Below are 14288 nucleotides of genomic sequence, written 5' to 3'. Positions count from 1 at the left end.
TTAATTACTTTATCACTCAATTTCTTACAATATTAATAATCTTATAATATGGTTATGTCGTATGCATTCTAATGATCTAATTCGCTATTGTTGGCTTTAACAGTAAAAGGATTATCATTGTCCAATAACTTCTGAATGTATAAATATCGACGTAATATCGACCGCCTTTAATAATGATGCAAACGAATGAAACTGTCCCAAGGGGCTCTGATTCATAACGATACGTCATGCGTGCTCGGGGCGAGAAACTTCTCGTGGAAATATTGCGGAACTCGGGAAACAAGTCGCGTACCGACGCGCAGCCGGCCGTCCGGAAAGGCGAAACAGATTTCCTTTACTGCCCTTCTGCCCCAGCGACGACGAGGACCGTTACGATCGAAGGGACCCGGGCTCGGAAACTGTATTCGAAACGCGTCGAAAAACGATTTATTCAGAAAGAGAGGGTGGAGGCATTTCATTTCTCGTACCTCCCGCGACGCCACGAACGGGCGTATAACAATTGCTCTAAGCTGAAACCGCATCCATTACGCGTCTCTGTGCCAGGATGAAACAGATCACTTTTTTTGCCACATTTCATTCTTCGTTTTCCCCGCTGCGGGAACTTCACGTGTCGTAACTGTCGACGTCGCGGACTCGTCGTCGTCGTCGCCTCCTTCTTCGCGGTACTTCTGCACCACAGGACACAGATGCCGGTAATATTACATCCTCCGGTCCCTTTTATGGATATTGCTATGCCGCGCTTCTGCACCGTACTTCTACGCTCGTGTCTGTGAGAATTATTATACACGAGCGGTGTATATATACGCGCCGCATATATCCGTATAAAGTCGGCTTCTAGACCCGTCGGGGCCCGTCCTTATTATTACCTCGATGTGTAGCCTGTCGTGAATTTCGGGGTATCACGTTCCAGTTGCGAAGTTTAAGCTTTGTTTCGGAGTCGTTTACGTCGACCCTTGGTCAAGGAATCGGGAAATTTATATGAGATCAAGACTGTGTATAATACCGTGTAATAATAAAACTCGTTACTGTTCTACATATAAATATATATTTCGTGGATATATTTTTATGTAACTCCTATTTATTTAAAACTATTGGATAATAACGTTGCGTTGAGAGAGAGAGAGAGAAAGAGAGAGAGAGAGAAGTATCTTTCTGCAAAAAAAGATATCAAAAAGTGTCTGTTATATAAATCGTAAATCAATTTTAAAAAATTTTCCCAAGTCAAACTAAGAACACGTATCGACGTATCGACATTATTTCTAACTATTAAACGCAATAAAGTAGTCTTACTTACTACTTTAACAATTATCAACTTTCTTCCATACTTTAGCACAACGACTTAAATATCTGTTAGTAAAATCGCGCAGACTTATTCGGGCTACACTTCATGCGCCTCATAAATATTAATATATCTCTTAATCCAGATTCTTACGAAGTCCCGCGAAAGTCTAGCGCGCTATCACTCACTTTCGCGCTTCTATTATTAAGGGCTTTTGGTATACGGGATCCGTGGAATTATCTAAATTTCTACAACAGGCACGCACTAGCGTCGATCTACCCGAATATTCCGATGTCGCTCCTCTCTCTCTCCTTTCCTCTCGCTCTCGCTTTCGTCGGATATGCCTCGTCGAATTTCATTATCGAACATCTACTACGGTTAAGTTGGTTCCTCGGGACTTCGCAAATTACGGAAATCAAGGGGGCTCCGGTAAGTCTAGAGGATACTCCTGCTTCCTGCTTTCGCGCGTGCTCCTTGTTCCCTCATCGCACGCTCAACTGCTCGAACGAAGCAACTAGCTCAAACTGTATCTCTCGTCTAATACGATCGGAAATAGTCGAAATCAATCGGCCGATGACTCAACGGAAGCTCAGGATGGAACTCGCTCGCCGGGACTTGGTGCGAGGCTTGCGGCCGTTTCCTCGACGCGGTATAAAGGCACGGTAAAAGGTTTCCGGCAGGAACAGATGTGAAAAGTCGCAGACGGCCCGGCGGAAATAAACTACGGCATATGTCGCCGCGCACCGTTCTTATCCTTTAACGTCGTTCCTTTGCGTCCTTTACGATGTTGTGCCTGGTGATAGGAGACGAGTTTGCGCCTGGCAGTAAAAGGTTAATTGGCAATTTGCGAACGTAGAGATGGGGGTTATCTAAACACCGTATAAATACCGTATATAAACGCCGTATAAACGACATCCAGCGTATCAGTCGTATAGTATCCCGAGTGCATAGGAGACCACGTAAAAATACACGCGCGGATAGTGCAGTCCGACTCTGTGAGGTGAGGTGAAGTCATTTTAGACGAACGAATGTGCACGTTCCCGGACATAAAGCTAGGTATTCGAGAAGCATTACTCGAATTAAATTTTCGTCCGTATACTGGCGCTTTTATGGACCTCTCACGTCTCGCGGAGCGTGAAAGGAGTATATTGTCAAACGTCATGCTCTCAACAATATTTACGTTCATTCTAGCTATTTTTCAGGCGAACTTTTTAGCTGTGAGCACGCGCTTATATCCGAGAATTTCATATATAGATATTACTCAAATTTTCATATTTACATCCCATGAAATGTCCATATTGTTCCACAAGTAAATAATCCTGGCAAAAATGTAATAGCACTTTTGTCCGTCTTCATCCACGCAACTTTTTCCCAACTTATAGAGTGCGGGGCGTTTCCTGATCGAAAATCCGCATAAATTCGCTATCGCAACTTTTTACGAGCATTCTTATAGATCGCTACCGGATTCTGGTGCAACGGCGCGAGGAAATCCTTAGTCTGCATTTTCAATCCACCCTCGCGCGTATGGGACATACGGTCTCAAATATTCCTGCGCGAAAAACGACGTGAAAGTATACGATACGAGCGAGATATTTGTGACTGCCGCTTTCTTCCCTTTGTTTCATATTTTATGGTTTGAAACATCTTTCCAGTACAATGAACGAATTTTAATGCGCATATCGATTCCAGATATTTATTTTGCATTTATCTCCTATGTATAAAATCACTGTTGCAGAATGTTTTCCCTACGTATATGATATATCTTAATCTAGATCACAAACAACAGAAATAAAAAGAAGTATGAAACATCCTATACGAGTAGAATCAAAATTTAATTTTACAGTTTTAATTTCACGTGTTATACATAAGAAGTACAATCCACGAGTCATCGAACTTCTCGTTTATGGGGTTTCTTTATTCTTATTCAATTTATTTTATTATTTCGCATTAACGATCGCGATATTCACCGTCGTGTTCAACTTGAAATAATTAACAGTTCGCAGTGCTTTCTTCGGGGTCTTCTTAATAGAACTCTTTGTCGGAGAGTTTTAACTATCCTTTTAACTGTGTCTTTTCCTGTCTTTTTTACTACCAGACTGTTTTATTCGCACGACAAAGCAACAACAATAGAAAGGTTGTTTTGTCTGATCAACTGATCCACGGGCCCGTATCTCACCAACTTCGTAATTGCCCTTTTACGCTGATCACTATTTACCGTTATGTTTCGCATTACGTTGATTATTCGCATATAGGCCCGCCTGTCGACCGTCCCCAGCGCGGATACGGAATGCATGATAAAGCACGATAGCGAAACGTATATAGGTATCTCTTGCCACGTATCTTCCAACGTTTTATTGACGTCGTAATTCAGGACGAGGCATCCCGTGGATATCTCGAGCCTCGCTTCGACCGATTTACTGCTCCGAGTAGTGCGCACCTGCATCTCGATCCCCATGTCGCCCTGTCCTTCGCGGATATTATTTTTCCGCCAAATAATGGAATCAAATAAACGGAGAATGTGTTAGGGAGCTTACGTGAACTTGGAACAGAACGCACACACGGAATGCATCTGTTTGAAGCAGCAAAGCCAAGAGAGCTTGGGTTTCATTATTTCTTTGTTGTTGAAATATTATAGATAGCTATATATACTCTCACGTCGTATCGCTAATATAACATGATAAAAGATAGGCGCACATATATACGCGCGAGCGTAGCATGTACATCTAAAACACATTTATATTACGAGATGAAAAAAATGTCAATAATAAAATATTAAAAGTTTTATCGTATTAACTTGAAGAATTTTTCCGGTATGTGGCGAAAATAAAATTATGTCTGCGACAGATACGAGATTATGTAAAGGAATTCGCTGTGAAATTCGCATCGTATCTTCTTGGCGACGTATTGTATTGTACGAGACGTAAAAATGCGAGATAAACATTACGTAACACCGGCGGTTCTTTTATTCCCAGACTCGGAACAATCGCCAGCCGTGTACCTCAGAGACGATCCGCTGTTTGGTACTCTTCAATTGCAGCAGCACAGCGAGCTCCGCGCGCCGACGGCGGAACGCGCGGCATTCTATCTCGACGCGGCGGTCGCCGGTCGTCAACGGGAGGACGGCGACGCGCATATGCTTTACACGCTGCACGTGTACCAGTACAGCGTCGCTGGCAAGGGTGGAGGTAAATAATTCCATCTCGAAATTCTATCGCTATTCCGCTTTCCGTCTGAAGACGCGGAAACCCGTATACCCTTTGGAAAAGAGATTACTCTGTAGCATTTCAAACGCTGATTACGCGCATTCCCCTTCGTTATTTCGGAGTTCAAGTATACACATGATATTTGCGTTATTTTCTCGCGTTTCCTCTCGCTTTATACGCATGATATTCAAAATGAACGCTTCCTCGACTGCGCAGTTGCCGGTGGTAGAAGCCGGTTACACTTAATGGATCTGGGAAACTCGGATCGCGGGAAATCCTCGGGTGGAATTCCCCTCTCCGGTCTGGGCAACATTCTGCTCGCGATCTTCAACGGCCAGAAGCACTTGCCGTACAAGGAGCACAAGCTGACTCAACTGCTGAAAGAGTGCCTCGGCTCTCTGACTTGTCACGCGGCCATGATAGCTCACGTGTCACCCAACGCCCAGCACTACGCCGAGACATTGACCACCGTTCAATTGGCGTCGAGGATCCATCGGATGCGGCGCCGAAAAATCAAGTTTGTCGGCAGCAACACGCAGGGTACCGGAAGCGGCGGCAGTTCCGGCGAGGAAGCGGCTCGACAAAATAGCGAGTGCGATCCGAGTTCGAGCGATTTGTCGGCCGACACCGTGATCTACGTTGGGCCGAGCGCCGACGATGCTACTGACGGCGAGCATCCGCCCGTCTACATACCCAGCTTAAATTCGGGTGATAATCGTTGCGCGATGGGCAGAGTGCTTCGCGGTTCCGCCGCCGAAAGACCGAGCAAGATTCCGGAGGAGCGCAGTCCGGCTCACAAGTCCTCGAAGACAGTGAAGACGTTGACGCAGACCGCGTCGAAGCAGACCTCGCCGGCGCATAGCGCAACGCCGAAAGCGAGTCCGGCCAGGAAAAACTCCTCGTCGAAAAGCGCTTCGGCGTCCAAAGTCAACGATTCACCTAGCAGTAAGATACCGGTAGCAGCGCCGAGTGGCGGGTCCGACGAGCAGTGGATAGACGGACCGAGGATCTCGAAGTCGAAGGTCGCGGAGGCGAGACATATGCTGAAGGATTCTCATCACAAACGAGAAACATGGATCGATGGACCAATGCAACTGACCGGCTCGCCGGCACTGCAACTGCACGCGCATCAGCATTCCTCCGGTTACGGTTTCATGGACAGTCATAAGAAGAGCATGATCAGAAAGTGGGTGGAAAATCAATCGTCTCAAATACAACGGACGAAACACGCCACGCCGCGACTCGAGTCGTCGAAGATGTCCTCCGGCCAGTCATCCGGCCAGTTCAAGGAGCTGACTCAGTTTAAAACCTGCGGCGGCGCGGACGACGACGATACATCGTTGTCCACCGTGGAGAGCGATAGTTTGAAAGCGAACGAAATCGAAGACATAACCGAAAAACTGAGTGCCAAGCTGAATCTACTTAACGTCAAGTCTAATACGGATTCAGGATTAGATCTGACGGCTAGCCCGGTGATGGATGACAGCATCGAAAAAGGGAAACTCGATCTGCCGGACGACGAAGATGACGATGAAGAAATTGTCGTACCACCTCCGCTGCCGCTGATTGAACCACTTAGCAACGGTGTCAGCCGAGAGGTATCCATGGAAAGTCTGAATCTGTCGCACAAGGACATTGTTCTACCCTCCAGACACTCGTTGTCCTCCGAGGACGAAATTTTGGAGATCGTTGAAGTGGAAGATTTGGAGCCAGTACCTATGCAAGACTCGTGTCTTCAGGTAACCGAGGAGGACATTGCGCTCTGCATGGGTGAGAATCCGTTACCCGAAAGCGATCAGGAAGAACATCCTCTAAGGATTCTTAGCCAAGAGAATCTCACTGTGGTATCAACTTTCACAGGTAAGTAAAAATTTGCATTTATTCATGTATTTTTTTTTTTTAAACAGTAAATTAAAAAATTTGCATTTATTCATGTATATTCTTTTTTAAAACAGTCAATTAAAAAAATTTGCATTTGTTCATGTATATTCTTTTTTAAAACAGTCAATTTCCCAACCACTCATATTTCAATATTGATTATAATTTAGAATAAACATTTGCTGCGTACTTTTAATTTGCGAAGACCGAGTAGTTAAATTTATTATAAGGTGTAATTTTGATCAAGTCAATATAATAACTTTTGTAAATGTTTTTCTTTCACGTACAACTACTTAAACTTTCGTCTCCCTGCGATTGTTTCCGTAACGAGCACTTGAACAAACTTCTACGAAAAACTATTCTCGACATCATCGCGAAATCGACTTTTCGACTAAAAGCACGTAATCGGCCATGCGGTAGAAAACAATAATTCACTTCCCTCGAAGAGAGAAACCCCGATGCAATTACACGTCGTTGTGCCCCCATTCCTCGAAACCAAAGCAGACAGCTGCCTAGTATTATTTTTCTCCATCGTTCTTATCCATCGGGCGGCTTCTTGCGCGGCAAGGTATATGAACTCAGACGAGTAAGAGATATGAGACAGACAAAATCATTTTCAGACTCAATGTCGGTGATGTCGGACACGGAGAGATACAGACCGCATTATCCACCGTCGGTCGCCGCGGGTGTTTTGCCCAGACCGTACTTCGACCACGAAGACTTTCTCGAGCAAGAGACCAGGCACAAGTTCGATCAGTTGGCCCGCCTTCACGAGCTCTACCAAAGCAAACTCGCGCTCGCCAACGTTTCCAACTCTGTAACTTACCAGAGGGAAAATTCCTCTACCGTCAATGTGCGAGACGCTCCATGTAAGTTTCGCGATTGAATGTTCGGTCAGCCACGCGGGGACAAAAAGAAAGACGGACAAATATCCTTTACTGCCCGCGATGTCAAATCCTCCCGGAGATGGACGTTTCCTATCTATTCGCTCGTCAGGATTATTCGCGTCATACATGAGCACATGTTCGTCGTGATACGTTAAAAATGATTTCTACGAAATTTTAACATAGTTCTGAAACAGTTTTGCTCAAACGATAATGCTTTTGCACTCGGATTCTATTGACGATTGACAAGTAGATTTGAGAAATCCGATTGAGATTTCCGAGTACAACAAAATTGCAATACTTCAAATAAAAAAAATTAAAATCATGATTACTCGATTAGGGACGAAAAATTGTTTCTATAAAAAATAATTAATTCTAATCAAGGCACTACAGCTAGCTATCTGCGGTCTACATCCAGTATAACATTAACGCAGGACAAATTCCAGCAGCGACCGTCTTCCGTCCGCCGTCTCGCTGTCAGTCTTTATCCCTTTCGGATGTCTTGTTCAACGACAACGCGAGCAATCATGGCAGCATATACAGCGAACCTGCATACATAGCCGGCAAACCCGATCAGGAGAAGATCTGCGATAATTGTCGTCAAAGCATGTCTAGGCCGTCCACGGCCTCTTACTGGTACCCCAGCAGTGTCGCCCACCTCGCCAGTCCCAGAAGGTACTGTGGTAAACTGGGTGACTGTAATATCTCCAGTCTGAGGCATCCGGACGGTGCGTCGAATCCTAATCTAAAGGAGGAGATCGAAAGGATACCCGGAAACGGAGCATCCGGCTCGGATCCCGAGGAGGAGTACATTGAGGCAAAGAAGCTGTTTACGGCTGCCGAGAGATCCGAGAGAACGGTCACGGGAAAGTCCGATATCGAGGAAGATTTGAAGATTCAAGGTACAAATTCACTCCAAGATATTTTTTTTAGATGCTTTTACATCTTTTTAAAGATTCACGTTAATTAGAAACGTCAACGCAGATTTAAATTATAGCATCCTTTTTTATATAAGTGACAAAATCGCAAACTTCAATAAAATTTCTTTTTTAAATAATTAAAATGATGAAATTATTAAAATAAATCGACACTGCATTCCCTTGATGTTAATCTTAGGACACCACACTGGGCACCTCCTATGTTTATTTTAAAAATGCTCGCAGTTTCTACAATATAGTGAAAGTTAAGCCCCCTTACACCATGCGAGGCGATACTGATAGCGATAGCGACAAGATTTTACACCTATCGGAAGCCGTATATCTCAATGCTGTAGCTTTGTCGGCAATTTTGTTTCTATCGCTATCGCTATCGGTATCGCCTCGCATTGTGTAAGGGGCTTTAGGGAATCGAAGTGATAAGGTAAATAAACTTTTGTTCTCTCTCTACGATTCCCCCCATGCTGCGCAGCAGCAACGGCCTAATTTGCCGTTTAGTAGACGTATGGCTACAATAGTTAGAGGTGCTAAACACAGTTTGGTGTTATTCGCTAGAGTTAACGGCATGCAGTAAACTGCACTGCAATTTATTTATATTTCAGGAGGTACGCCCTTGCAGCTACCAATGCCGTCTCCGGCGCCGTCCTCCGGACGAATGCAACGCAAGATTCTTAGTCTTGGTTCCTCGTTCGGTCTAAACAAGGAGGGCTCCGATTCCGGCGCGGACACAACGCCGCGGGCGACCAAGCTGTCGCCGGCTACACTGTCCAGACATCGTGCCGAGAGCTCCGGTTACGACAGTATCGTTAGAGACAGCGAGACGAGCAGCATCGCCAGCGACTCGTCCCGACAGACTGGCGCGTTACAGGAACATCAAGGTAATTGACAAATATCTTTTGGCTATCCGTTAAAAAAAAGTGCGATTGACGTCACGACTACAAAAGTTACTTTGCGACACAGTGCATATTAGAAAATATATTAATCTACTTTTCTAAAATAAAATTGAAACAAAAATTCAATAAAATTTATGTTGAAAATAAAATATATATAGTAGACAATTTTAGAAAAATCCACTTCTTTATACATGCGGTCAATCGAGTATTTCGGCTACGCGCTTGGTATGGAAACCTTACTGCTCCATCGATCGTTATTTATCTTACTTTAACTTGACGTAACTCCACTCTGTTTTCTACCTATAACTCCGCTCATGTACGCAAAGCACGAAAACATTGGTCGAGAGCTCTTTCACATCCCTAAGAAAAGATAACGCAAGCCCTCTAAAACGATCCTGCCGTACGATGATTCTCCTCAGGTGGCGCACTGGGGGTTCTAACTTCGACGTTGTGCGGGTGTTTCAGCGGTGGAACAGCGGGCGGCAGGGTGCGGGCCTCGGCGGTCGCGGGCCCACTGCCGGGCTCAGCCGGGGCCGCCCGCGGCGTCGTCGGCGATTCTCGCATATACAGGCGAGGACGTAGATATCCTGGACAGACGCGCACGGGTGCGCTCGAATCCACGTGGAACGACGTCCAGGATACACAACCTGCGCCTGCGCCAGCGCCTTCTTAGGATGGAGCTACGCGACGCTAAGAGGCGCCTCATGGTACCCGACACCCGCTGGGACTACAATCGTAAGTATCGGCCTCTACTAACGATATTTGAATAAAAATTTTCGTACAGATATTTCAAATTTTGCCGCATCAATTTATGTACTTATTGCTCTGAAATAATCCGTCTTTCAATTTATAATCTATATCACAATATTTATACAAATTATAAACGAGTGCACAATTGATCTTATTAATCAATTTGTTATAATTGAACTAATGAATCGTATAACATTTTTGTGTATGTTCGACTAAATTTGATTAGATCAGTCACATTTACGATTTAAATAATGCTTATACACACAAAAATGTATTTAAAAAAAAACAGAATTTAGAAAGTTAAAGTGAACACCGATTACACTGACACGAAGTGCTCTTATGTGCGATCACACATTCCATTGTTTGTTTCAAAAATAGTGTACGTGGAGGACGGTATGGACTGGCGGGACCCGTCGTTTTTGGAGGCTCTAACGGCTGAAACATGCATTTTGCAGAAGAGAGTAGAGGCCTGTAAGAGCCACGTTCTTCTGATCACTTGCTTCGATTCCTGCCCTCAACAATCGACATCGACCGAGATTCAGATCACCTAACGTAGACTTAGATCAGCACGTATGACCGCGTGTTGATCGCCAATCCCGCCCACCCACCTACGAATTTATAATCGTTGAAACGAGACGAGCGAAGTCGCCGAATAGAATGAAATAAAATTAACAAATATATAATGACGTCGATGTCGCTCGACTCCGTCCAATAGTTGTTAATGATATATCGTGGTATCGTCATCGTCATCGTACGTCGTCACTATTGTTAAATCTAAAACGGTACTAGGAAGATTAAACGAGAAATAAAAAGAGCTAAAGTAAAAGTTTTTACCGAGATATCGCACACGTACACGCACACGCACGTGTCTTATCGAAGTTATATTATGGAGTTATAACGAAAAGTGTATTCATGTTAAAGATTTCGCGGTTGGTTCAGTTTCAACGATGTTTCTCAGGATACAGAACGAAGATGTTAGATAATTTTTCGCGGTTGTTACAATAGCGAAACGAGTCTCAGTTTCGAACGCGATGTTTTCGCCGCATTTATATCGGCATTAATGGTTTTAACGTGAGAAGTTGGTGCTTTGTTCGTACGTCTATTATTCGTCAGAGTTATTTGGAACATTTTCGCTGCCATTTTCTATCTGATGCCATTAGTAAATTATAAGAGAGAGAAAGAGATATATTTCCGACCTAAAGACTGTTGGCCAATCGGCCGAACCACGTATTTATCGGGAACAGCGACGAATAGAAGAAGCGGATGACGTTGCGCATAATCTTTTATTGTCGCAATAGACTAGAAATATTCATCTCAATCTAGAAACGTGTCGATATTCATCATAAATATCATAATCATCTCAATCAAGAAATAACAATTGACTGCAAACTAAAACAGTAAAAATCGAGTAAAAATCGAGAAAGCCGATCATGAACAATTGTAAATCAGATATATATTTATCCGAGCAATCTCGATTGCACAATGTCGACAATTGAGTGTCGCCCGCTATCTGAAGAGTAGTCACGATTGATTGAATTTTATCTTTCTCTATGTTATCGTTAGGGTTACAATCCCGGGAGGGAGAAGAAATCGTTAAATGACGTTGGCTAATCTGAGTTGCCAATGAAAATGACTCGTAATGACGGACATTAAAGTATTAGAAGTAGATGCAAATTTATTCATGGAAAAATCGAGCTTCGGTTTTGAGGAAAAGCCAAATGAGAATAACGCACTGCCAAAAGAGTGCAAAAAAGACCTTTTTATACGACTAACGAACAATTGATAAACAAAACGCGCCGTACGTAATGTATCTAATGCACGCACGTTAATTCATGGTATTATCGTAGCTTTAATCGTTATCAGCAGTTACCGCACTTCGTAGGGTTCCGTAACTCACTTAGACGCAAAAAAGAATATATGAAAGAGAAAGAGAGAGAGAGAGAGAGAGAGAGAGAGAGAGAGAGAGAGAGAGAGAGAGAGAATGAGTGAGAGAAAGAAAGAACGTGCGCACGAAAGATAAAAAAGAAAAGAAATGAGAGTAAGTATAAACCGTAAACTTTCGCTAATCGTAAGAGACGCTCGATTCGTGCGAGTGCTATTCATACCTGGATTGATAAAACTGGACGAAGAAAAAAGAAAGGGAGGCGGGAGAGGAACAAACACCCGAAATCTCGTTTCCAACATGAGAATGTTACGCGAAGAGAGGACACGGATAGGATATCAGCGCAGGCGGGGATGAGGCCGGAGAGAATGAAAATAGATGGGATGAAAATAAATCGGTTTGGGAGTAATGCGAGGCAGAAATAGAGGTATTCTAGTTTTCTGATGCGAGTCGTGGTGGACCGACGGCCAATATCGATGAAAAACCACCCATTTTTCTCGTCCCGAACTGTTATATCTTGAGGTTCGTTTATGCATGATACACACATATATGTATATGGATATATAAGCGCGCGCACACACACACACACAATACACATACACACAATGCAAACAATACCAATGTGAGTAACACACGCGACCAATCGTCACACGTACACGCAGGTCCGTATTTACATTTCGTATTTAACATTAATGCAGGCATCTAAAATGAGTTTTTGTTGACTAGTATCTTTAATATAATTTTGAGAGTGAAAATCGCAATTCATATATTGTTACGGATTGTTAAATTTATTAGCTGCACTTAATGTTGAATACAAAATATATATGCGGATCAAAGGCACGAACGATCATTTTCTTCACGACGTCAGATTACTGATCGACACACAAATTTGTATTCCACGAATAGAAAAGATCCTATATACCTACTCGTTTCTCCGTGTCTCACTCACCGATGATCAAAGATGTGGACTTTCAGTTCCTTCTGTTGAAAATAAATGCCCGATATATTGTTGAACGGATTATTTATCGCGAGAGAGTCACAATTGACGATTTTCCATGCTAATCGATTATTCGAATTGTCGCGCGATCGGCTACGATAATTATATATAATTGAAAATGTAGCGTTTTATGTAGCATCTTCTCAACGAGAACTATATTCAGGAAATAAATTCTTTCCACCTTCTTGAAGAAGATATCCTTATGGCTGATCGCGTGAAACATAAAAATTCGCATGTGATGTTTATTTACCTATCGTCGCGTGTCTAAGTTCAGCCTGAGTTAAAAGCATTGCCAAGAGCGTGTCAGTCCATCTGCCGTAAATACAACAGTAATAATAACAAATTATAGTGATAGTAATTATTAATTGTAACTAGCGATCTACTTCCACTTTTCCATTGGAAAACACGCGTCTCTGTATCATAGTACTTGTATTATATTTATATTTTATATGTACAAATTAGTCATGTAATTTCTTGTAATAAAGATCAATTTACAACGTGTATCCTGAATCATCTTCTGTCCCATTTATCCCTATCATAAATGTGTCATACGTATTTCGATGTAAAGATATGCAATTTTTTTCTTTTTTGGTTCAATCGCGAAAATAATACAGCAAGGAAATATGCGTTATCTTCTCACTTTATAACACAATATGATGGAGCTATCTCAAATTTTTCTTTTTGTATTTAATGTGGCTTACGTCACTACCACAATAATATCTCACATATCATCAAGTGAATTAGCGCTGGAAAGAGAGTCGACCCTGACGAATTTCTGAGACAATTTATTGAGACGCTCTAGGCCGGAGGACCCAATTCTCGGCGGCGTATGCGAATGTAGGTTCACCTCCATTTGTCTGTCGAGGTTGATACTTTGTTTCACAATGCGCGGCTGACGCGACTTCGCGCAGAAAACGGGCACGACGTTCAAGATGAATCGCGTACCGTCTCGAAGAAATTATACGTGACGGATGAGCGAGCATAATAATGCAACACGGATGAAAGACGAGGAGCTCTATCAAAATTCAATGCGACGGTTAAATTTCAATTTGCCTTAATAGACGGTGGGCAACAAGCTGACCGGTTATTGTAATAGTAATCGCATCTTTTTAAATAATGATAAGATTAGGATAATATAGCAGTGAACAAATAATTCTACTACTCACAGTTATGTTTCCGCGACATTAAGCTGAGATTAATTTAATAAAAAAATCAAATTACAATAAAAATATAAACAATAACATAAGACTCTTAAGTAAAAAATTGTATAGTTAAAACAAACGAGGATTCATCGATCAATGTCAAAAAAACGATGCAATTGAAATGCGAAACAATATTTGAAAATCACTGCGTCAGTAATGTCGGCCAATTTAGTCGCGGGATGAGTAACCTTCCAGCCCAATTATGCTTATCACAGATAAAATACGATTATGGTCACAATTAAATCCTTAAAATCTGCGCGCTGATTACAATATGCATCACGTAATCGCGAGACCTCGGCATGGCATTTGAATGGATCGTTCGAAGATACAATTGAATCAACGACGGTTTCACATGCGAAGAGAATACGTGACATAAGCGCACCGT

The 14288-nt window shown here is 42.8% G+C and overlaps 2 protein-coding genes across 7 annotated transcripts in view; one reads left to right on the top strand and one right to left on the bottom strand.

The window, feature by feature from the left end:
* LOC143904053 (uncharacterized) overlaps positions 1-13202 on the top strand; it is a 325508-nt gene extending 312306 nt beyond the window's left edge. The window contains exons 11-17 of one of the 4 annotated variants that reach the window (XR_013258841.1): positions 4252-4464; positions 4699-6342; positions 6981-7229; positions 7691-8146; positions 8782-9057; positions 9492-9807; positions 10201-10339. Coding sequence is in view for 3 of the 4 variants with exons in the window: in XM_077418273.1 (XP_077274399.1) it covers positions 4252-4464; positions 4699-6342; positions 6981-7229; positions 7691-8146; positions 8782-9057; positions 9538-9807; positions 10201-10373 (3281 nt within the window). In the remaining variant the exon portion in view is untranslated. Of the gene's footprint in view, positions 1-4251; positions 4465-4698; positions 6343-6980; positions 7230-7678; positions 8147-8781; positions 9058-9491; positions 9808-10200 lie in introns of those variants that run through there. The other 3 variants (XM_077418274.1, XM_077418273.1, XM_077418275.1) reach the window with 3 other exon arrangements.
* The window catches only part of LOC143904062 (uncharacterized), a 404129-nt gene that overhangs the window by 293146 nt on the left and 96695 nt on the right, over positions 1-14288 (bottom strand). The gene's annotated exons all lie outside the window — the stretch shown is intronic.

Source organism: Temnothorax americanus, unplaced genomic scaffold (assembly GCF_048541705.1).
Source record: "Temnothorax americanus isolate GAGA-0224 unplaced genomic scaffold, ASM4854170v1 Scaffold5, whole genome shotgun sequence".
Classification (NCBI taxonomy): Eukaryota; Metazoa; Arthropoda; class Insecta; order Hymenoptera; family Formicidae; genus Temnothorax; species Temnothorax americanus.
The sequence above is the reverse complement of the archived record's forward strand: the minus strand, read 5'-3'. Positions and strand labels throughout refer to the sequence as shown.